The 20984-nt window shown below is 39.4% G+C and overlaps 3 protein-coding genes across 5 annotated transcripts; all 3 read right to left on the bottom strand.

The window, feature by feature from the left end:
* Window positions 1-270: 270 nt before the first annotated feature.
* On the bottom strand, window positions 271-20229 carry LOC6609518 (protein kinase C, brain isozyme). Of its 3 annotated transcripts, none has more exons than XM_002034166.2 (15): window positions 20095-20229; window positions 18149-18596; window positions 16846-16872; window positions 13946-13977; window positions 13811-13890; window positions 12564-12678; window positions 5175-5303; window positions 4343-4499; window positions 3929-4277; window positions 3652-3825; window positions 3505-3596; window positions 3245-3446; window positions 2990-3178; window positions 2784-2924; window positions 271-2725 (listed from the first exon to the last, which is right to left on the bottom strand). In XM_002034166.2, the coding sequence occupies exons 2-15, from the start codon at window positions 18346-18348 to the stop codon at window positions 2573-2575; spliced, it is 2040 nt and encodes a 679-aa protein (XP_002034202.1). In that variant the 5' UTR covers window positions 18349-18596; window positions 20095-20229; the 3' UTR covers window positions 271-2572. The 3 variants fall into 3 exon arrangements, with proteins under 3 accessions (XP_002034202.1, XP_032571294.1, XP_032571293.1); XM_032715403.1 differs by lacking the exon at window positions 12564-12678 and adding an exon at window positions 8914-9025; XM_032715402.1 differs by lacking the exon at window positions 16846-16872.
* Window positions 5543-6733, bottom strand: LOC116800444. The gene is made up of 2 exons (XM_032715405.1): window positions 6619-6733; window positions 5543-6556 (listed from the first exon to the last, which is right to left on the bottom strand). The coding sequence occupies exons 1-2, from the start codon at window positions 6692-6694 to the stop codon at window positions 6462-6464; spliced, it is 171 nt and encodes a 56-aa protein (XP_032571296.1). The 5' UTR covers window positions 6695-6733; the 3' UTR covers window positions 5543-6461.
* On the bottom strand, window positions 7343-8666 carry LOC116800443. Its single transcript, XM_032715404.1, has 2 exons — window positions 7780-8666; window positions 7343-7712 (listed from the first exon to the last, which is right to left on the bottom strand). The coding sequence occupies exons 1-2, from the start codon at window positions 7907-7909 to the stop codon at window positions 7609-7611; spliced, it is 234 nt and encodes a 77-aa protein (XP_032571295.1). The 5' UTR covers window positions 7910-8666; the 3' UTR covers window positions 7343-7608.
* Window positions 20230-20984: the final 755 nt, after the last annotated feature.

The following is a 20984-nucleotide window of genomic DNA, read 5'->3' as shown; positions in this document are numbered from 1 at the left end:
CTCGGCCGATCCCCCCGTCCCATTATCTTATATAGGTGCTATAGAGGTATATATGGCCCGATATCCTGACGTTCTTTTTTTTTTGTTGTTGCATACTTAGCTGGGCTCCGTGAATTTATGATCAACTGGTTGGGATGTAATTCGAATTTTGGATACCCATGCCTGGATTGTGGCTAAAAAAATAGTTAAAAAGCGTGCGAGTTTTAGATTAACCATGTTAAAAACACCTCGAGTGTTTTTTGAATTACCACCCCAGATAAACATTTTCCATTTACGAGATTCAGATGCATTTAGTAGTACTTTTATTTACTTTCGGGTACTCGTACTGTATGTGTGTGGTGTGCCCAATGCCGTTTGTTTGATTTATTCGAGTTTGTCTCTTTGTTTGGCTTGGCTCAATAAATTATAGATTATATCCAGCCTGGGACTGTGTGTACTCGTTAATGTATATAGTGGATGCACATATGCACAGGCATATAGCACTGACTGACTGTTCGTGGTTGGGTGGGTGAATTATTCAGACGTAAAAATAGTATTCATTAGTTTAGTTTGGAAGTTTTCGCTCTCTCTCTCGCGTGACATCTTATGGTATTATATCTTTTAAGTAATTTCACATCGATATTTCATAGATATAATTATGTTAATGTATATGTTTATATATCTATTTAGTTTGTACTAATTTAATATGCAATTCAAATACATACGTATGAGACTTAGGTTTAAAAAACGACCGTGAAAATGATCAAAATTACATAAATATGTTTTGTAAAAATGTCGACTCTAAATAAAACTTTAATGCAGTTAAAGTCCTACCAATATGCTTTTTCAATATGTATATAGTTCGATAATAAAAATTAATTTTCATTAAATTGTAATATTTTCAATATTTGAACAGACTTGAAAAGTGTTTTCGCTTCCTTCATTTATTTGCCATGAAAGTCATTAAAGTAATTCAGACACACATATACATCTATAGATATATGTTAATTATGCATTACATTTACTTTTTAAAATACGAGCAAATTGATTTATCCCCGCGTTGAACGTTAAGTGCTACTCATCGTGGTTGTGAGTATGATTACTCATCCATCGTGAATTGGGATCGAGTATATCATTTGATCTACCTTGTTGGCTTAGATTACATTTTGATTTCAAACTGGATAGTTAAATTAAACGTTTTAAATGCTTCAAGTTCGGAGTTACACAATTCAATATATTTAAGTTAATAAATATTTATCCATTTCACGTCTCGAATTCACTAGTTTAAACTACTGTTAAGCTTTACCGATTCTGGTTATATGTTAATTCTCATTTAAGTTACTCTGTTGTGCCCTACGTAATTAGCTTGGCTACAAAAATTTCCCATCGACAGACACATATAATTTTATAATTTCCCTATAGTTACGTAATACGCATAGCCTCGTTTGGCATGAATTTTAGGTTTCTTCTATGAGAGAAAGATAGCTACGAGAGGCACAAAAGCTTAGCTCGGCTGGCGCTAATTTGGAAATCGGTCTAGGCTATATACGATGACTATATATAGTTTTACATGCTTATAGTAGATTGTCTTTTCCCATAGTTAAACAGTAGTTGCTAGTTGCTAGATTCCTGCGAAGGTACTAAAGTTTCCGACTCAAGAGCAATCTAACATAGTTTTCCCTTGACTAGGAGCAAACGGTTTTAGTTTTTAGTTTAGGTTTTACAGCTTTAGTGTTAAGTATCATCTAAGCTTAACTTATTGCTATGCAATTTGTTAGTTATGGTACATTGAGACTCTATGCCAGCCATATATATAGACAAGCTATATATACGTGTGTTTGCAATGTTTTCTTTTTAAATAAAACGTAAAATTAATTTACACTCACATTCATATATTAATGGAATTAAAATGAACCGAATTTTCTTTGATTATACGGCGCTTAAGTATTTAATATCTTGGGAATGTTGAATGTTCTCCTCGATTTTTCCCTCTTTGGCGAACTCACCTAAACGCGTTTTCGATTTGATCATAATGCCGGGGCTAGCACTACAATCGAATGACGTTTGAATCTGGCCCAAAACTGCTAAGTCTCTCATTTCCTGGCTATATCGAGAAATGGATGGGACCTTTCCACGGTATTAACTATTAAAATCGATTAATTGGCTACAAAAAACACTTAGATGTTGGCTAAATGGAAAATTCACATGCTAAAAGCTCGTTGAAATGCTTATTATGAAATGTTTTTGTTTTTTGAAAATCTGACAGAATTGATCAAAGTTCTATGCAGAGTGATAGGTAGGCTACCAAGTATTTGACATGTTGCTTTTATTGCTTTTTTTGTTGGCTTGAGGTAAGGACGTGCCTTTGAACAGTATTCGAATATTCCATAACTAAAGCTCTGTTTCACAGTTTCTAGATCTTAAAATTAACTAAAAACTTAACAATTCAATAAATATAGATGTACATATAATGGTTGAAAATCAAACAGAAAACTTAACAAAGATTAACAAGATGTCTTTTTAGTAATCAATATCAAAATAGACTTAGGGGACACAACGCGAAGCATGGAAACTAGACCGGATCAGATCGGATCTATGGGCTAAAAACATATTCGGGATTCATGTAGGAGAAGCCAACGAATTCCGACTGATCCAGATTCATCATAAACACCTTGTCCGTGGGCGTCAAGTCTGTTTTCTCTGATGTGAACTGCTTGTCAAAGTTGGACACATCCTTGCGGTGTTTCTGTAGAATAATCGGATAACATAACGCCGAGTCAGAGGTAATTATGCATTTGGCTTACAATTTTCGGCTTAAATGGCGGTTGCACTTCGCGATTTTCGATTTTCTCCCAATCGATGCGTCTGAAGAAGGGATGCAGACGCACATCCTCCTCGCCAGAGGAACCACAACCCAAACGCTTATTTGGCTGCTTAGTTAGGAACTAAATAAACATTTTTATATATATAAACGAGGTATTATCGGTTATGTATGAGCATTAAAACTTACGCCCTTGCAGGCCTCTTTGGCCTCCTTGCTCAGGCTCTTTGGATAGGACACATTATGATCAGTTATGGCGGCAAACAGCTCCTCCTCATCCTCGCCATCAAAAGGTGGCTGGCCCACTAACATCTCATAAAGCAGTACTCCATAGGCCCACCAGTCCACTGATTTGCCATAGGGCTGATACAGTATTATCTTAATAGAAAGTAAAGAAATTATATATACACTGTTCAAAATATCTTTATATTGCTGAAAACATACCTCTGGAGCAATATAATCAGGTGTACCGCAGAAAGTCTTTGTGGTCTTGTCACCCACTATGTTCTCTTTGCACATGCCAAAGTCCGCAATCTTTACATGTCCATCGGCGTCCAGGAGCACATTATCCAGCTTCAGATCCCGATACAGTATGCCCTTGGTATGAAGGAAGAAAAGTCCTGCTGCTATTTCAGCTGCATAAAATCTAAAAGCAGCAAGATAAATAACTAAAAGTAAGAAACATTGATATTATTATAACTTACACAGCCACTGGCTCCTTAAATTTGCCAAACTGTTGGATTTGGAACATTAAATCGCCGCCATTCACATACTCCATTACAAAGAACAAACGGTCCTGTAAAAAATTTAAATATTTATTAAATATATGTGTTCCTCCAAGATAAACTCACCATAGTCTGAAAGCAGGAGTGTAATTGGACCAGGAAAGGTGGCTTTTCGCCCAGCGCCAGGACACGCTTCTCGATCATGGTACACTCGACGTCGTCGTCCTGAATGATCACATCCTTCTTGAGTATCTTAATGGCATACAACTCCTCGCTGCCTTTGCGCTCAGCCAGCAAAACCTAAGGATATGAATGCTCACATCAATCTTCAGTTTGAATAATCAAGCTTGGTAATTTGCGAACATCCTAATAACAAATCTTATAGCTTTGGTCAGGTACCCACCTTTCCAAATGAGCCCTTGCCTAGAACTTTGATAAAATTAAAGTCCGTGGCCCGGATCATATCCTTTTTGGAAGAAGTATGCGTGTTCGTATCGCTGCGCATTACCATTGGCTTCTTCTGCGATGGTTTCTGCTTGAGCTTCAGTAGGTCCTGCTCATCATCCGCACATGGCACATTGTAGTACTCGCCCTCGTCCTGGGTGAGCAGTTTGAACCAGCCATTGGTTGGGTTCTTGATGATCTCCGAAATGCCGAAGGACAATGCGCCCATAAAGTCATTGCGTGAAGTGCGATCCCAGTCCCACACCTCGATCAGGATGCGTCGATCCTTGTCTTCGGGTTTCAGATCACTGAAAAAAACAAAAACCAACAACTAATTAGCACATATTTAGATTAAATGGTTTTAGGAACTTACTAAGTGAGTGTCTCATTCCAGACAGGATTTAGGCAAGCCTTAATGGTGCGAGTCTTCTTCTTGGATTGATCCTTGTCATCTGGAATTAGCTTCACCTTCACATAGGGATCGCTCAGTCCGTTTGGGTCCATGGGTATGAGATTGCGACCCTCCTTGACTGAAAAGCAGGACAATGGAATGTGGGCGGTGCAAACAGCTGTGGCATAAGCAGTCAATTAAGACCCATCCCGGTTGAGTGAAAACTCCTCGCACAAAGCAGCTACGGAAATTACGTGAAACATGCTCCTGGGCACGGACAAAGCATTGTGTCCTGGAGGACACCCCTGGAGCAGCTCGTTTCACTCTTTTGTTCTGCAACTGCAGTCTAGCTTAGTATTCATTATGTGGCATTTGCGGCTAACGAAGGAGAACGAATACGGAGAATTTCCTTAAGCGCGCATAATGAATTAATGCAAATCGTAAGCAATTTTCCCAGGAGCCCAGAGGACTTGCAACTTTCGGCCGTGAAGCAGTGTTCTCCCAGCAGGAAAGGAAACGAAACGAAACGGAACGCAGAGCCATGGATGAATTCAAAAGGCGCAAAGACTGTGGAGAAGATGTAACATTTTAAGCGCGTTGCTTGGGAAACTTTGCGGCTTCCCCGGGCATACAATTTTTTCACTTGCCCCCACATACATACATACAAATATTCCGTAAACTTTTCGCCCGCTCACTCGCCGCAAAGGCGGGCACGGGCAGAAACGAAATACAAAACTTAGACTGTGCGGCCATAATTGGTAACAATGCTTAAGCGGCTTAAATGTGTATTCCCCATGGCTTGAGGCCCACTTACTCTGGACAGTTAGCAGATTCTCCTTGACATTGATCTCCAGATAAATGCGACCCCGCCGCTCCGTGTGATCGCATCCGCATAGGCTGGGCACGTTCTCCTTGCAGCGGGCATGCACGTTCATGTCACATGCTGGGGGCGTGGGAGAAAAGGTTTTTAAATCTCAACTATTGGTCGTTGTAAAGTATAGTGGCGAAGGAGTGGGGGGATTTGCTTATAGAGTTTGGTTAGTGGGATTGATAGGCATGACTTGGATGTTGAAGTGGAACATAGCACGCACGCACACACACACACACGTACAGAGGTACAGTCTCGCACACGCAGCAAAGTGAGGTACAGTCGCGCACACAGAACTAATGTGTAGTACTTACCTTGTCTGTCGTTGGAAAACAAAGTTTACCTGTGAATCGCTTAATCTGTCATGTAGGGGCACTCTGGCCGACCCAATCAGTAAAAAAACCGAAACCAATTTTTCACCCATCGGTCCCATTAGAGCTTGTTTTTCCCCATTTCACTGCCAGCGGAAATTGACAAACTGTTGCTTCTCGCCGATAAAAGCCTCTCCTCTGACTCTGACAAGTGGCAAGCGTTGAATTGGAAATTATTCGCTTTAATCGAATTGCTATTCATTTTCATGAAATACGTTTTGTTTTCAATTAAAGCACTTGCCACATCATCGGTCATCACAGGGCATCATTCTGCTTTGGCCGATTGCTTCAGTTTCCTCTCACATATCCGCTTTTCTCGACTTTTCCCTTTGCGCTTTTTTTTCTCTTGGCAACATTTCGCTTTGGTGAAGTGTAAAATTACTTTTGCTTACCGCCCGCCACCCTTGAAAGGGTCTTAATTTCATTCGGGCCCCCGCTGCGTATGCGTGATATTTAAGAAACGTTTTACTGGGCGGTCCTGCGGCATGTTGGTCAGCACAGAATGTGCAAAAATGTGTACACAATCGCAAAAAAGGGTTCCTTTTGGAGTGGTGGAGCGAAATTCAACGAACAGAACAGAAACACACAGATATGTGTGTGTATTCATAATGTGGCCTCCATTTTGCATGGTATACATTAATATTTTTTGCTTTTTGCACACACTACATAAAACTGTTTGTAGTTCTGTGAAGTAAGTTGTATTTACTAACATTTAAATTCTGCTCATTCTTTTATCTCTCTTGAAATATATTTTACTTTTATTTTATTTATTTATCAGTTGTTGTTACATCTTTGCATGTTTTTTAGGTACTTAACTGCAATTTTAATTTTGACTATTCAACTGATTCTGTAAATTTGGACGTTAAGGACGATATTTGCAAGGAACGCATCTTGTCTGCCTAAAACTGCCAAAGTGTTTATTTACAGTGTAGCAGCGACCTGCTGGACCACAATCAGCTAAAATATTTGTAAGACTTGTGTGTTAACGCAACTATTGTTGAAATTGGTAGAACACTTACGGTGATTGGGAGCAGTGGAGTAATTTATCATGGACAGCAAAAAAATTATAAGAAAAACCATCGAAACCTGAACCATTCTTGTCTAATACAAGAAATAATTTAAATCTATCTGATTGCTTTATGGTAGATGAATTGTACCATGATAATTGCAATTGACTATAATTACACCATAAAATTGATTTTTCTTGGCTAATAAACTCGCTTCTATCCTTCTTTTAATTCCAATCGATAATTGTTTTAAAAGATTTTGCAAGGCGTTATTTATCCATATCCATAAAATGTTTAGAAGACATCGACGTTTATTTTTATTTATTTCGTTTTTTTTTTATGGAAAATTTATTGCATAAATAAATAATTTATAGGCATTTCCAGTCTCTCGGCATTTTTCTCGTCTTCTTACGCATTTATTGGATACCTGTTTGCAATTATTTGTAACAGATACACACAGTCCTATTCCACAAGCTTAAAAAATAATTCAACTGAATATATAAATCAATTAAAAAATCAAAAAACTTGTACTTCTAGCTAACTTTCCAGGGAAACCGTATCCAATGAAAAGAATTAAAATTAAAGTCAGTACTGAGATCTTGAATAATACAACCATTATTGTGGACTAGCTTCTTTAAACCTTAAGAAAGATCGCCATACTTAAATAATTGGCGTATCAGCGAGCTGAAACACAGTACACCTTGCCACATTCTAGAAAATATGAAGAGCATGTAGGTAGAGTCCACATTCAGCAACCACATTTTATTTAATAGAAGATTCTGAGAGCACTGCTTACTAAAAGCGGAATTTACCTTGAGAAACTGTAATTGCTAAGATGGGAAGCCTGACTAAATACCATTAAATATTTGGGTTTCCAATTGACAATACTAATTCAAAATATCCTGTTCAGGAATAAGTAATACCCAAGAAGAGGTTTCAAATGAGAAAGTTTGTGCTTTATATTTCACTAAAACTCAGCTCACTTTGAAATAGGTTCTTTAACTACCTCTTGCAGCACTTTTCCTTTGGGCCGCATTCAGTGGGCGGTGCTATGGCCCTGCATCGGGTGCGAACTGATGTACAATAGCCGATGCCATTGCCGCACTCTGAAATATTTATAATTCCCTATTAGCCGATCCAATTGAACAGATATTATTTAATAATAATACTGACTCCTAAAGGGCGCCTGAGACCAGCCAGATCCGATGCTTAGGAAAAGAATGGCTGCTAGCACAAGGACCTTCGAAAAGCAGTTCATTGTGTAAAGTATATAACTGGGTTGACTTTGAGTTTGCAAGGGCATTTTATTTTATTGGTGTGAAAAATTTTCAGAATTTGGATTAGCTTCACTCATTCGACAGGGCAATTATATAAATTCCTTCAGATTCCTATGGTACTGGCCATGCTAACCATTTATTTCAAATAATGCATTGTATTCTAGTGATGAATAAGCCATAAAAAATATTATTAGATGTCTATTAGTTCAATTGTTGATTAAAAAACAATTTAAGGCCAGAATTGAACACATTTTAAAAATCTTAAATAATTTCCTTACCATTTATTTTAATGACACTAAGAGCAGAAGCCTAACAATTCAATTATAAACCAGCTTGCCACTCCACTCACACATTTACATTTGCAGCTGGTCAGGTCTTTGTATGTATTTGCTTGGGTCAATGGGTCACAAATCAATTATTTGATTACCCAGAAGACATAATAAGATAACTTTTTTTTATAGAATTCTACGCTAAATGGAACAAGTGTATGCTAGGCATGGAATCTAAAAGTAAAAAGTCCGCAAATATTTTGTGGGGCCTTTAAAATTAGTAAGCATATATTAAGTGGCTTTGCAAACTTGACATGCATTTGCAATAACGTGAAAATTAACAAGTTTTTAAGAATGTCAACGCAAAATGAAAAGGAAGCCAAGTGCAGGCAGCTGGCAAGGCAAATAAAATGGGGGAAATGCGGGAAAAGCTGGTGGAAACTTGTCAGCGACACTCACTACAGCAACAACAAACAATTCGCCCAAGTGTGCAAAACACTCACCCACACAAACACACTCACACACACGCAAACGCACATGCACACTGTGGCAAAGACAAACACAAATACAAGTGCACACTTGAGCGAAAACAAAGCACTGCTAATTGTAAATTGCAACAATCTAAAAACTCTGCGGCAACGCCACCGAAAAATGCAAATGATCTGAGACACTTTCGGCGCCAAAGCAGGTTATACTATATAGTATATATATGTATAGTATATATGTGGCTATATATGGTGGACCATTTTGGGGGACTTTACCTCGACACTTGAGACCCTTGTGCGTGATGCCGTGCAAAAGGGAGCCACAATGATCGCAGAACGTCGGCGACAGGAAGGTGACATTCTGCCATTTGTGGGGCATTTGATGCGCCTGACCGTATTCGAGTTCGGTTTGGAATTCGAATTTGAAGAGAAAACTAATGGAAAATTAACGCAGGGCATAGGAACAGGTGTTCGATATAGCTATGTACATAACACAGGTGTAATTGCAAATCAACACAAAGGAGCACAAAATCAAATGGGCTATGGTCACACAAAATGAACAACAAGAAGCTGATAACAACTAGATACGTTAATAAAGGTGTTTATATAATTATACTTAAAATTGGAGATGAAAATACCTATGTAACTATGTCTCATGAAAAAAGTGGATAAGATGAGTTCATGTACGTTAATGCTAATTTCGAAGTTTTTAATCAATATTTAAGTTTCACTTTTAATAGACGATTGATTAAATTTCAAAACTCGGCAATAGATATTTGAGACCCATAATTAAAGACTTTCATATGCATTCTCAACACATGAAACTCCGCCCACTTTGGGTTTTCGTTCTGATCCTTTCCACTGCTGCAGTTTTGCTTTCGTGCTAATGAAATAAACGCGACGTTAATTGAGTTGCAAGTTGGCCGTCACATGTCGCAAACAGCGAAATCAAATGAAAATGGAAGAGGGTTTATGGTGGCAGTGTGATGAGTGGATACATATACACAAACATATACATATATGTACATTGCACAGTAGAAGAACATAAGTAAACCGGCGAAGGTTGCAGAGACAAATGCTGCCTAATCCTTTGCAAGGACCTCTTACACTCACACAAAAAGTATTCTCTCACACGTGACATTGGCGGAAAACTTTAAGGCTATTTCCTTTTGTGGGTGGCTAGTATTTCACCCACACAACCGAGTCGATTGTTGTGTCAGTTTGCGGTGGGTGCTTCCCCCAGGCAAGGACATTTGATAGCATTATGTGCCTGCATGAGCATCCACTGAGTGGTTCCCCTTATATACTCGGCTTTCCATGCCCCAACTTTTTCTTTTTTTCGGGGGCGCCTTAGCAATTTGTTGTTTGTCTCTGCCAAGGTTCAACAGCTGCTCAGCCATTAATATCCTTTCGCTACCAAAAGACAAACACCAGCGAACAGCAAACATACGCCCGCACACTCAGACACACAAACGAACGGACTTGGCAGCGGCGCAGCGAAAAAAGTTGTTGCATACTTTGGCGGGCATGCTCAAGGCCGCGTTGGGTGGGCCTTGTGGGCGGTGGTGGTGGGACAGTTGTTTGGACAAAATGCAATCGCACTGAAGGTAAACACGTGTGTGTGTATGCGGCCTCCAATTGGAATCGCCTTTGAGGGGCCCTGGATAGCCACAGGTGTTGACATCCGCATCGAGAACCGGACACTGCGGAATTTGGGGTAACTAAAGTGGAACACCAATGGCATTGGGGGTAATGTATATATATCATACGTGCCCTGTGGGCAGAAACTTCTAGCTTTACTTCGGAAAGACATAACAAACAAGGATTTTGTTATTTTGTCTGATTACTTAAAAATATATGAGGAACAAGTAAATTTCCAGTTTACAAAAAGTGTCTTAAAAGAAAATCTCTTCAACTTTGTAAGCCAATTGATTTAAAATATGTATGCTGTGAACCAATTTATTTCGGCGGGCATAAAAGTTCAAGCCAATGAAGCTCGACTGTTTGAAATTGTGTGCTTTATTCTTATCATTACGTCACAGTATCTGCCACATGAAAGCATCGTAAACAAACGCCTGCCCCGTCAGACATTTCCCAATAAATCTCATGGCCCACGCACACACACGCAGCTAGAATTTCATTTGGCTAACACGCCCCCATTTGACGCCTACTTATGTATTTGCCACGTGCCAGAGCACAAAATTTGTAAAAAATATTTGCAGCGCAAATTTATCACAACATTCCTTGCGTCGCTCGCTGTCACCTAACAAATTTGTGCCCATGCCATCGGGAAATCCTGAAGCCCCACTTTTCCATATCGCTATCATCATCATCATCCTGCTCCAGCGGAATGGCAGCTTCCATCACGCCATTGAGCGTAATTTTTTGGTATATAAAAGGCCAACGTACATGGCCACTGTATATATACTATAACTGCCAGCATATTAACAACTGATGCCAGCCGATAACGAATGGGTGGAGTTGGTGGGGTGGGTGTTGGCAAATATAAATTGCCTTGTCATTTATTCCGACAGGCCAGATAAGAGAAGTTGGGGGCGGTCATATGGGCTAGTAAGTGCGGTTATATCGCCGCGGATCCAGACTGCCATCTGATAGCATTTAATGGGCCTAACTGCATTTGTTTTCAATTTCCGCTTCAAGTACGAAACACAATCAACTCTCAATCTAAGGTACAAATCTTGGCTTGGCGAAAATTGATTTGCCTACACCTGTCGCAATAAATTTAATCCGATTTGATGCAGAAAGGCGACAATAAGGAGTCAAAAGGCACAATCGGAAATGGCAACGTCTAGGTTCATTGGACCGGATTGTATTTCACATACACATGACATGAGAAAGGAAAAGCCACATATTGAGTGAGTGAGCGAAGTAAGTTAAGCATTTCCCATGGGAAAATTCAATTGGAGGCTACCATGGCAACAGCATCACACTTGGCAGCCCAGCTGAATGTGACATTCGAGTTTCCAATTCTCATTGTCTCTGCAATTGGTGTTTACACTTGACTCGTTCTAATTAAGCCAGTTGCCATGGCTCTCAATTAAGTGCGAGACCCAGTAACAAGCCACATGGAAGACAGGTTTACAGGATACTAACTAAAAGTGGGTTACATTTAGCTAGGGGGCAACTCTTTGCTAAAGCAAGGAGTAAGATATTTTGGCGTTATTGGAAAATATGGTTGATGATCAATTTACTTAAGTAAGTTCGCTCTAACCACTCATTGTCTTTCTAGAATCAAATGCTTAATGTATCAGCTACTAAATGAAAGCTTTACATTTTCATAGAATTTTCTTATTCATTTTATATATAGAAATACGTTAGGTTTAGTAGCAAATGCAAAAAGAATTTCAAACATTTATGCTTTCCCCAGGCTAGGACCTGAAAATCGGGCGGGGCAAAAGTGGGCGGAAAGGTGGCCGGAAAAGTGGGTTACACGTGGAACACGGAGGAAACTTTCAGTGCGGTTCGCAAACGGGAAAGTGAAGAGCAAGCAAACAAAATACGGAAAAAAGGAAGTCTTTGCTGGGTGTAACGACATATTTACAAAAGGTGCGGCCTGCTTACATGTATATCTGTGTGTTTGTAGGTTAAACAATTTAAATAATTAACTTTTAGGGCCTACAAAAGTTTCTTTCTCCGTGCTGTTGACCAGGTCAAATTGCGTTTAAAATTTAATTCCCACGCAGACACACACACACACACATTCACGCACACATTATCATCATTATTTACACTGTCAGTCGGGGGTTTTTATTTTTTTTTTTATTTTTGGAAAAGGATTAAAAGTTAAGTGAAAGAGAGAAGCGAAAACTTTTGTGGTTAGAGAGATAGAAGTTAGAAGCCGGAGGGGAAAAACACTTATTTGGGTTACAAATAAAGGGTTCTAGCATTAAGGGGTCAGAGGTTACCTGAGCATTTGAGACCCTGGTGGTAAATGCCATACAGCAGGGACCCACAATGATCGCAGAACGTGGGTCCTGCGTATGTGAATGGCTCGAAATTGTGTTGAGTTTTTGGTGAGTCCTTTGATTGTCAATTCGATTACATTTTATAATATATATATATATTGTTTGTTGGTTGCAACAATTTCAATTTCGATTACGTATTCGATTTGTTTTGTTGTGGTTTTTAAATATATATATATTTGGTGCGTGGTTTCGTGACAGCGTGAGTTGGACAGCGAATTGAGTTTTTGGTTTGATTTTGGTGGATGCACACATGGAAAAGAATACAAAACACAAATTTTGTTTTTTTGGTAAATCAACAGAGCACAATGACAAATTAACAAGTTCGCTGCAAACTTTCGCATTGAAATCATAACAAATGACAGACTCTACATAAGTTCAGTGTAAGTTTGCAACAGATTTTTTTTATTAACTAAATATATCCCTCTACTCTGCATTTCCATGTGGGTGGTTCCAGGAAGGCGAACCGAAATTGAAGCTCGGAAAAAACTACTTTATTTCATAGCTATCCATCCATGCCACCCTAAAAGCCAATCCATCTGAGACTCTTTTCTCTATATATTTCTGCCATATTTTGCCGTCGAGCCATCACAACATTTTTACTTGGACACACAGCTTTACACTTCAAGAAAATTTAAAAGAAAGATACTAGCATTATATATCTAACAGTTGTAAGCTTATTTATTGTGCGGTAATGCAAGTTTTACTATTATTAAGATACTACGGGTAAAGATATATATATTTAAAATCGAAGGTAATCCATTTCTTTGCGTGTTGCGGTTTGCCTGAATAAATACACAGCGTAGAGAGTTTGCTGTATGCGGAAAAATCCAAATGACATTTTCCATAACCCAGGGGCGAAGGAAAACCCCGGTCGGACAGGGGAAAACATTTCGCATTTTTAGCCCGAGTCTGCTTAGCCGGCAAAGCAAAGTTGACAGGCGAGTCGGCGAAAAAGGACATGACAGCTGGGACTTTTTGGGACAGACGGACGGAGCCCGGCATAACCGAAAATCCAAATGACAGTTTAATTTGACAGAGCCCACAAAGACTAAAAGCAATGCAAATAAGGCCCCCTTCCCCTTACTCACACATGGAAATGCAGTTGGGTGTTGTTATCCTGCGTATATATATGTACATATACGTATATATGGTTATCCTATTTAGCATATGTGTTGCTGCGCACTTACCGAATCGATGCCCTTATCCTTGCCCGGGCAGATAAAGGTGACGTACTCGTGGCACCGCTTGTGCACCACATAGGAGCAAACTGCAACCGGAGAACGGGTTATTCGGAGCTCAAAGTTCTCGAGATGAACCCTTACCTTGGCACTGAAATCCTTGCTTTCCGAAGCCCCTGAAAAAAAAAAAACGGATCAAAACCACTGGGTCAATTCATATTCGTCGGCGAATTGTTACGTTACAGCCATCGCATCAATTAGCATAAATATTTAATTTCCCATTAATCAATATGCTACTCGAAATCGGCTGCCCCATGGGCCGCTTAAAATAATCAATATAAAAATGGCTTGGAAAATGAATGGATACAACTCAAAATAAACCTTTTACCCTTAGCTCTTTAATTATTTACGTGAATGGGGTATGTCATCAAATTAAGGTGATAATCAACATAATTAATCTAGTTTAAATAGTTTGGTATGAAATTTTTGTTTTACAATTCGATCAACTGTTTTGTTTCGGAATAAACTACTTTATATAAATGTAACTATTTATATAAATATTAATATGAATTTGCTGATGGGATTTTTGTTAGATATATGGTTATAATGGATAATTATATAGAATAGGTTTTAAGTAAAAGTATTACAAGTATGCCTTAAAAATACTTCTTGAATAATGATGTTTTTTAATGTTTAAAGGTTTGTTTCTGGTCATTAGCTGTTTTGGTGCTTAAGCCAAGCATTAAAGACTAAACATTTAAATAATTAGGTTTCTATTTGGAACGTGACATGCCTATTCCGAATACTTGGCAGCTTAAACTAAAAACTTAAAGCCATTCAGAAAGCCATTTCATTTCTGGGCTACCGGTTAATGGGCGTAACCCGTTGTGGGGGCCAAAAGGCCAAAAGGCTCACGTGCCAGGCTTCCAGGCGAGACCCAGCCCTAGACCATAAATGACTTGACCACAAACCGCTTTGCCAACCCCAAACCCGGCTGAGTCCAGTTTGCAATTTGGGACAAGGCAAATTATTCACATGCACGGTGGGAAAACGCACATTTATATACGTACAAGTATAAGTATATATAAATAATAGAAGGATCAAGTTTGGCCAACTTTTGCAACTGCAGTTGAATAAGTTTCAGCACGAATGGACCCCAAAACCCGGTTAAAGTTCGGTCCGTTAAGCCATGGCAAAGTTGATCCGATTAGGTCGTAACCACTTGGACAATTCACACAAATTGGCCAAATCGGCCGATTTGTTATCGCTGCTAACGAGTGCGAAATTGTGGCTCGTTTCATAATTCCATTTGCAGATAATTCAATTTTTAATATTCACTTTTATTTTGCATTTAAATTTAAAACTTTTGTCTGAACAGGTTGTCTGTTTCTGGCTTTTCGCCGCTCGCTGTTTTCCACCCTTTGGGTGTTTTCCGTATTTGTTTGCCCATCAAATGAAGTGAAAAAGCAATTTTCCCGCGCCTGCAGTTATACTATGATTCGTTTTTTCCCCCTTTGTCCACTCACAATCATTTTTTTCACGGCATCTGTTTTTTGTGCATTTCCATTTTTAATTAAGCGCATATTTTCCGACAACGCTGAAAAACCGGCACAAAGGCACGGGGTTAAGAATGTTTGCTATTTAAGTTAATTAATCAAGCGAAGAGCTTAGTCTGGCCTGCATTTGTCTACTCACTTAATTATTTTATTTTATTATTCGGAACTACCTAATTTGGTCAAACAAATTGGTAATGAAATAATGTTGCTGTCAACCAGTTTTCTTTGTAAGCCAGTTGCCATTTGAATTCAGATGCATATCTTATCTTAGTTCCCGATTTTTGATGCAACTTTTAAAAGTGCTACCAATTTGAATTCAAAACTGAATTTCCATTTAAAGTTGTTCCCGATGTGATTCCAAGTAAGTGCACTTATCATGAAATCCCTTTGGGTATCTATCACTTTTATCATTTGAAAAATGCTAATTGATATGTTCAGGGTATTTGGAGGTGCTATCTGGAATTTCCATCGTGACCTTTTCGGTTTCCGCCCTATTATGCAAATGACGTGCCGTAAACATGGCAAATGTTTCACCTGCTACCCGCAAAAGAAGGCGGCTGACACTTTGCCACCGCAAGCGCACCACCACCCACCGTGCTACACCCACCCGCCCGCTGGTGGCACCACCCACTTTACGCCCCCCAGTGGCTCAGCTACGTGCCTGCAACGCCTTTTTCCAACACCGAGCGCTCTGTGTATGTGTGTGTGTGTTGTTGCGTGCCCCCAAAGTCCCCGCACTATTAATTAAAAGTCGAAACCAAGTCTAACAGCCACTGGAGTTGTTAATTAGCTGCAGACCCCCAAAAAAAGTGGGCGTTTGCGGCGGGGGGCGTGGCGTTCAACCTGTTCGCTGGTATTGCTGTCAAAGCGCGTTAATTACGTGTAATAATGATGCAGTGCGCGGTGTTTTTTTTTATTTTGTTTGTTTTCCGCTCGTTTCGTTTTTTTCTCCTTTTTTTTGGACAACTGGTAGCTGGTTGCCAAAATTTCGGTCTTGGCCCCACCCCGATTATGGGCACAGATCGATGATGCTGGCGGCTGGTGAAGCATTTTAAACAGCAATTAATTTAATTATTGCCAAAATGTCTTGGCCGACAATTAGCTAAAGAGCCCAAAGCGATTCGACGAGAGAGTCACAAGACAGGCGTAATAAATTGGCTCGGTTTTATGCCAGCGAATTGACTTCTATATCCCCATTCATTAGTCTCTGGCTTTAAATTGTCAACGAAAACGCTCTGGCATTATGACACTTTGCGGCAAGATAGAATGTGTTTGTTTATTAAATATGCATTAATATCACTGGAATTGCTCGTCAAAGTGTCTGTGGTTGGCTGCTAAAGTTGAGTGGCGAATTAATTAATTTGTGTGTGGCCGAAAGGCACTACAATTTTCATCGATGGAGTGATTCTACGATTCTAACGAGATTCTCTAGCATTAAACAAATGGTTGGTTGGGTATAGAATATATATATCCTTTAGGAATACCTACATCCATGCATATCCCGACTGATAGCCGCTGTAAAAACCAAAATTCATTTCAAAACTCATGTCAACAAATAGAAATTCAGCGCAGAGGCACGAATCTGATGTTTCGCAGGTGAATTTAATGCTCATGAAATTGATTTATAAGTCGTGGTGGTGAGGCTGGCAGGCCAGGAAGTGAGCCGCTGCCAGGACTTCCAGGAGTAAACAGGCTGCTCCACCCAATTTCCCAGTTCATTTCTACCTTGCCCTTCTGTTTGTGTTTGCTTTGGGAGCAACAATGGATTAAAACAGATTTCGGCAGCCTCACCTGCATTAAGTATTACACAGGTTGGCTTCTGTTTTTCGTGGCCTTCTGTAGATTTTGGCTGAAAATTTGGGCCAAAAAGTAGCTCAGCGTAATAACTTGACTTGTGTGTTTAAAGCTTGTTGCATATATTACTGCTATTTTTTTTTTAATTTTCCCTTTAAAACATTTTTATAGGCTTTTCGCAGAAATCTAACTGAATTTGTTCTTTTTTATTTTTCTGGCAATTAGCTACTATTTGTTTACATACATTTTGCAAATGTTTTTCTCTGAGGTATTTTTACATTTAGCTAAAATGCTTGACTAAGAAATTCCTGCATTTCATTTAATTAAAAAACATAAACATTTTAAATATTCTATGCTGAATATTAAACCTTGCACACAGAGAACTATTTGGCTTGCATTTAAGCCAGATTGCTTGCACATTTGTACGCCTATGTGTGCTAAAAAACTAAAACCTCAGATTAAATAAGTCTTAGTACGTTATTCATTTTTGAAAATTGAGCCTCTTGTGTATTTTTTGGTATTTGCTGCTGTGTGTTCCTATTATTTGCTTTATTCCCCCATTGTTTCTTCGGCTCGTTCGCCATGTCAATATACATTTATCGATTCCCGCCACTGATGTTATGTGGACGCATTGCTGGCCATGCCTTGGTAGACCCACAAGTGCCGTCGAGCGGAGTGGGTCGTATATATGGGGATAGCTCTCTCTATATGTGCTTGTACACCCGGAGAAAATCATTGGTTAATTAGAATAATGATCTTAATATGAGCTACCCATACGAAATAGGATAGGATCCTAGGATCAGCTTGGTACTTTTTCTCAAGAGGATTGGTTTAGGTCATGATAGGATCAATAATCCCTTATAACACTTGTTTATAGTTGCAAACGATAGTTTGCAATATTGATTTAAATGGTAAGCTAGTTTTTCCCCGGGTGCATGCAATGGGTTCTATAAGAAGGATGCGTAAGGATGCCACTTTAAGGATGCGAATCACTCACCAGATAAAATCCTTGCAGTGGGAGCAGAACGTGGGCTGCTTGAAGAACCGGGCGATGAAGCAGTGATCCTTGACATTGAAGACGTTCTTCTTCTTGAGGGCTCCTTTGCGGAGGCGGGACTTCATTTTGTTCTCGCCCACCGCCTCCCCATCCGCCCCCTGCTGCTGGGGATCCCCGTTGTTATCGCTGCCCTCCGACATTGTTGTTAAATGTTCTTTTTTTTGCTTTTTTTTTGTTCTTGTTGCTTTTTTGTTTATTTGTTGGTTTTTTTTTTCTGCACAACGGGTATTTCGCAGCGTTTACAAATCGCAAAGGTTCTTTAACTTGCTCACTTGTTGTTGCTGCATTTGGGTGTTGTTGTTGCTGGTTACGTACTTTTTGCTGGCTTTGTGTTTATTGATTTTCAGTTTTTGTTGTCGCCGTGTTTTTATTAGGCCTTAAATGCCATCTAACGTTAATAATGGGCGAGAGAGAGAGAGAGAGCAAAAATAATAATAAAACCAAACTGGACTTGAGAATTTCGCTTTAATTTGCCCAAAAGGCGATTTGCATAATTTTATTAATCACTGGCCGCACGTTCGCCGTTTGCTTAATTATTTTTCACTCGCGTCCGTCGCATCGATTTCAATTGATTTTTCTCATAACAAGTGCAGCAATTAAACAAAAACTCAAGCACATGTCACCGGCGACAAACAAGCTCATAATTAGCATTAATTTTAATGCCCCGCCGCTTGATTATACAAAAGAATTTCGGAAGGGGTTTTGGGTGGATGGGTGGTGAATGGGCACCTTTTCGGCGGAACATGGGCCCAATAATAACTGGCAAATAATGTAATTTTTCCCAGCTTGTTGAATGAGAGGCGGAGAAAATATGAAAAAGCGAAAAAAAATGTGACGAAGATTGAGCGCGCGTGCAAATAAAAAAGCGATGTGCAAACGAAATAATTTTTATTTCAATGTTTTGCTTTTGTTTTTCAGCTTTATTGAAATATTTGCAACGCCAATTTTTGTGTGCTTCGCTAACAGACACGTTCTTGCTGGCCACTGCTCTCACCTGTGCAGGTGCGACCACTTGGGATTCGATGGGGCCATTCCCTGTAAACATATGCAGTCTGCCCTGTGACTAACAAGTTCCTATAATATGATAACACGCTGAGAATTTTAAAATAAATAAGTCATATGTCAATTAGCCTTCCTTTGAGTTTTAATTAAATCAACAAATGTTGGTTAATTGTAAAATAATTGGTTAAACTTAAGTAATGAACTAATTCAAACATTTTGAAGAAAGAACATTTTCATCATTCCAAGATGAACATTTAATTATCTAATCAGCAGTAAGTGAAACTCTTTTGCTACCGCGCATACAACATATTCAGCATTGATTGAAACCGCAAACTAAACCACATAAAGAACAATTCAGGACTTGACTGAAACACAACTATGATAGTCTTTGTGAGCGAAATGCAACAGTTACTATCATTTCCGCGCGACTTGCGTTAGCGCGTTTTTTTTATTTTCTTCTCCATTTGTGGAACACATTCCCCTTCACGTTTTCATGTCACTTTTTTGTGCTTAATGGCCATAATGGCTATGACTGCTTTTCCGTTATTATCCCGAGGGGTATTATTAGAATTCCTTGTGGTTAATAGTGCCTTGAATTCGGTAGTAACTTGTCTAGTTTCAAGCACTTGTGCATATCGACTTTTTGACCGATGACTTAGTCTGATTGGTCTTATTTAGACTACACTACACTACACGCACGGGCTGCGAAAATGCGAGGAGCAACTGCCTTTGCTGGCGAACCGAAACGTAGTGAGCGTGCGAGTATTTTCACACGAGCGGAAAATCCATGTCCATGGAGTGTGGTGAATTTCCCAGCTGTCGCTGTCTCCCTCTTACTCGCTCTCCGGGTTACACAAGATTTCTTCTCGCACGCACTCACTCACACATTTGTTGTTGTTGTTATTGCTGGAAAATGTAGGGGCAGTTTTTCCCCAGCTTTTTCCCTTCGGCCTCTTGGCGGCACTGCCAATTTGAATCGCTTTCCCGGCACGTGCGCTTCGCTCGAGACACAAACGCGTTCTGACCAACTGGCACTGGCCGTCTTTTCTGGAGCGCAAAAATTCGTAGCGAGCTTTTGGGCGCGCTGTTAGCCAAATTTAACAGCGCTGTTAACGCTCATTTGCATCGCGGCCAACTGATTAACATAAGTAAACCCATAGCGATCCGAAACGTCAGACCCTGGAGCACCCATGACGCTCTTGGCCGCTAATTGATCCGACTGAACGAAACTTGTTCAATGGCCACGATCCAGCCGGTTTTGGGCCGAGTTTGCAGCAAAGGCTGCTAGCCATTTCGATTGCGTTGAACAAGAAGTGATTTGATCTATAAATGGAATCCCCTTCGTGGCTGATCGGACTGCGAGATAGAGAAATTAGTATCTACTAATCAATTTGAATGGCTCTCAACTTTCTAACAACTTCAGCGTGAAGCAACCGAAAAAAATTGAAATTCAATACTTTAATGTTTATTATTAAACTATACAAGATCTTTATGAAATTAAACAATATTACAAAGGCCTTTTTGAAAACAATAATGTATATTTTGCATAAGCTTATAAATTCAAAGCAATCTCTGATAAGATAACAAATATTCCATTTACCATAATAATTTCATTTTAAGCTTTAATTGCCTTGACGCATTTATCACATTATTGCGAAACACTGATTGACGTGCCTTATAAATACTGCTGCGCCTCATAAAAAGTAGATAACCCTAAAAAAAGGCAGCTCAATGCAAAAAATTAATGTATAGAAAACATGGAAAATTCTTTGGA

The sequence above is a fragment of the Drosophila sechellia genome, chromosome 2R (assembly GCF_004382195.2).
Source record: "Drosophila sechellia strain sech25 chromosome 2R, ASM438219v1, whole genome shotgun sequence".
NCBI classification, from domain to species: domain Eukaryota; kingdom Metazoa; phylum Arthropoda; class Insecta; order Diptera; family Drosophilidae; genus Drosophila; species Drosophila sechellia.
Note: the sequence above shows the minus strand (reverse complement) of the source record. Positions and strands in the feature narration are given on the sequence as shown.

Bases quoted from the DNA above. Each gene is read 5' to 3' on its own strand.
- LOC116800444 (XM_032715405.1), bottom strand. From the start codon at position 6,694: ATGGTTCAGGTTTCGATGGTTTTTCTTATAATTTTTTTGCTGTCCATG. The intron at 6,557-6,618 runs GTAAGTGTTCTA...CAAATATTTTAG, and splicing joins CTCCACTGCTCCCAATCACC to CTGATTGTGGTCCAGCAGGT.
- LOC6609518 (XM_002034166.2), bottom strand. From the start codon at position 18,348: ATGTCGGAGGGCAGCGATAACAACGGGGATCCCCAGCAGCAGGGGGCG. The intron at 16,873-18,148 runs GTGAGTGATTCG...TGGTTTTTACAG, and splicing joins CACTGCAAGGATTTTATCTG to CGGCTATCAGTCGGGATATG. The intron at 12,679-13,810 runs GTAAGTGCGCAG...TGACAATCAAAG, and splicing joins AGGATAAGGGCATCGATTCG to GACTCACCAAAAACTCAACA.
- LOC116800443 (XM_032715404.1), bottom strand. From the start codon at position 7,909: ATGCCCTTGCAAACTCAAAGTCAACCCAGTTATATACTTTACACAATG. The intron at 7,713-7,779 runs GTCAGTATTATT...TAAATATTTCAG, and splicing joins GTCTCAGGCGCCCTTTAGGA to AGTGCGGCAATGGCATCGGC.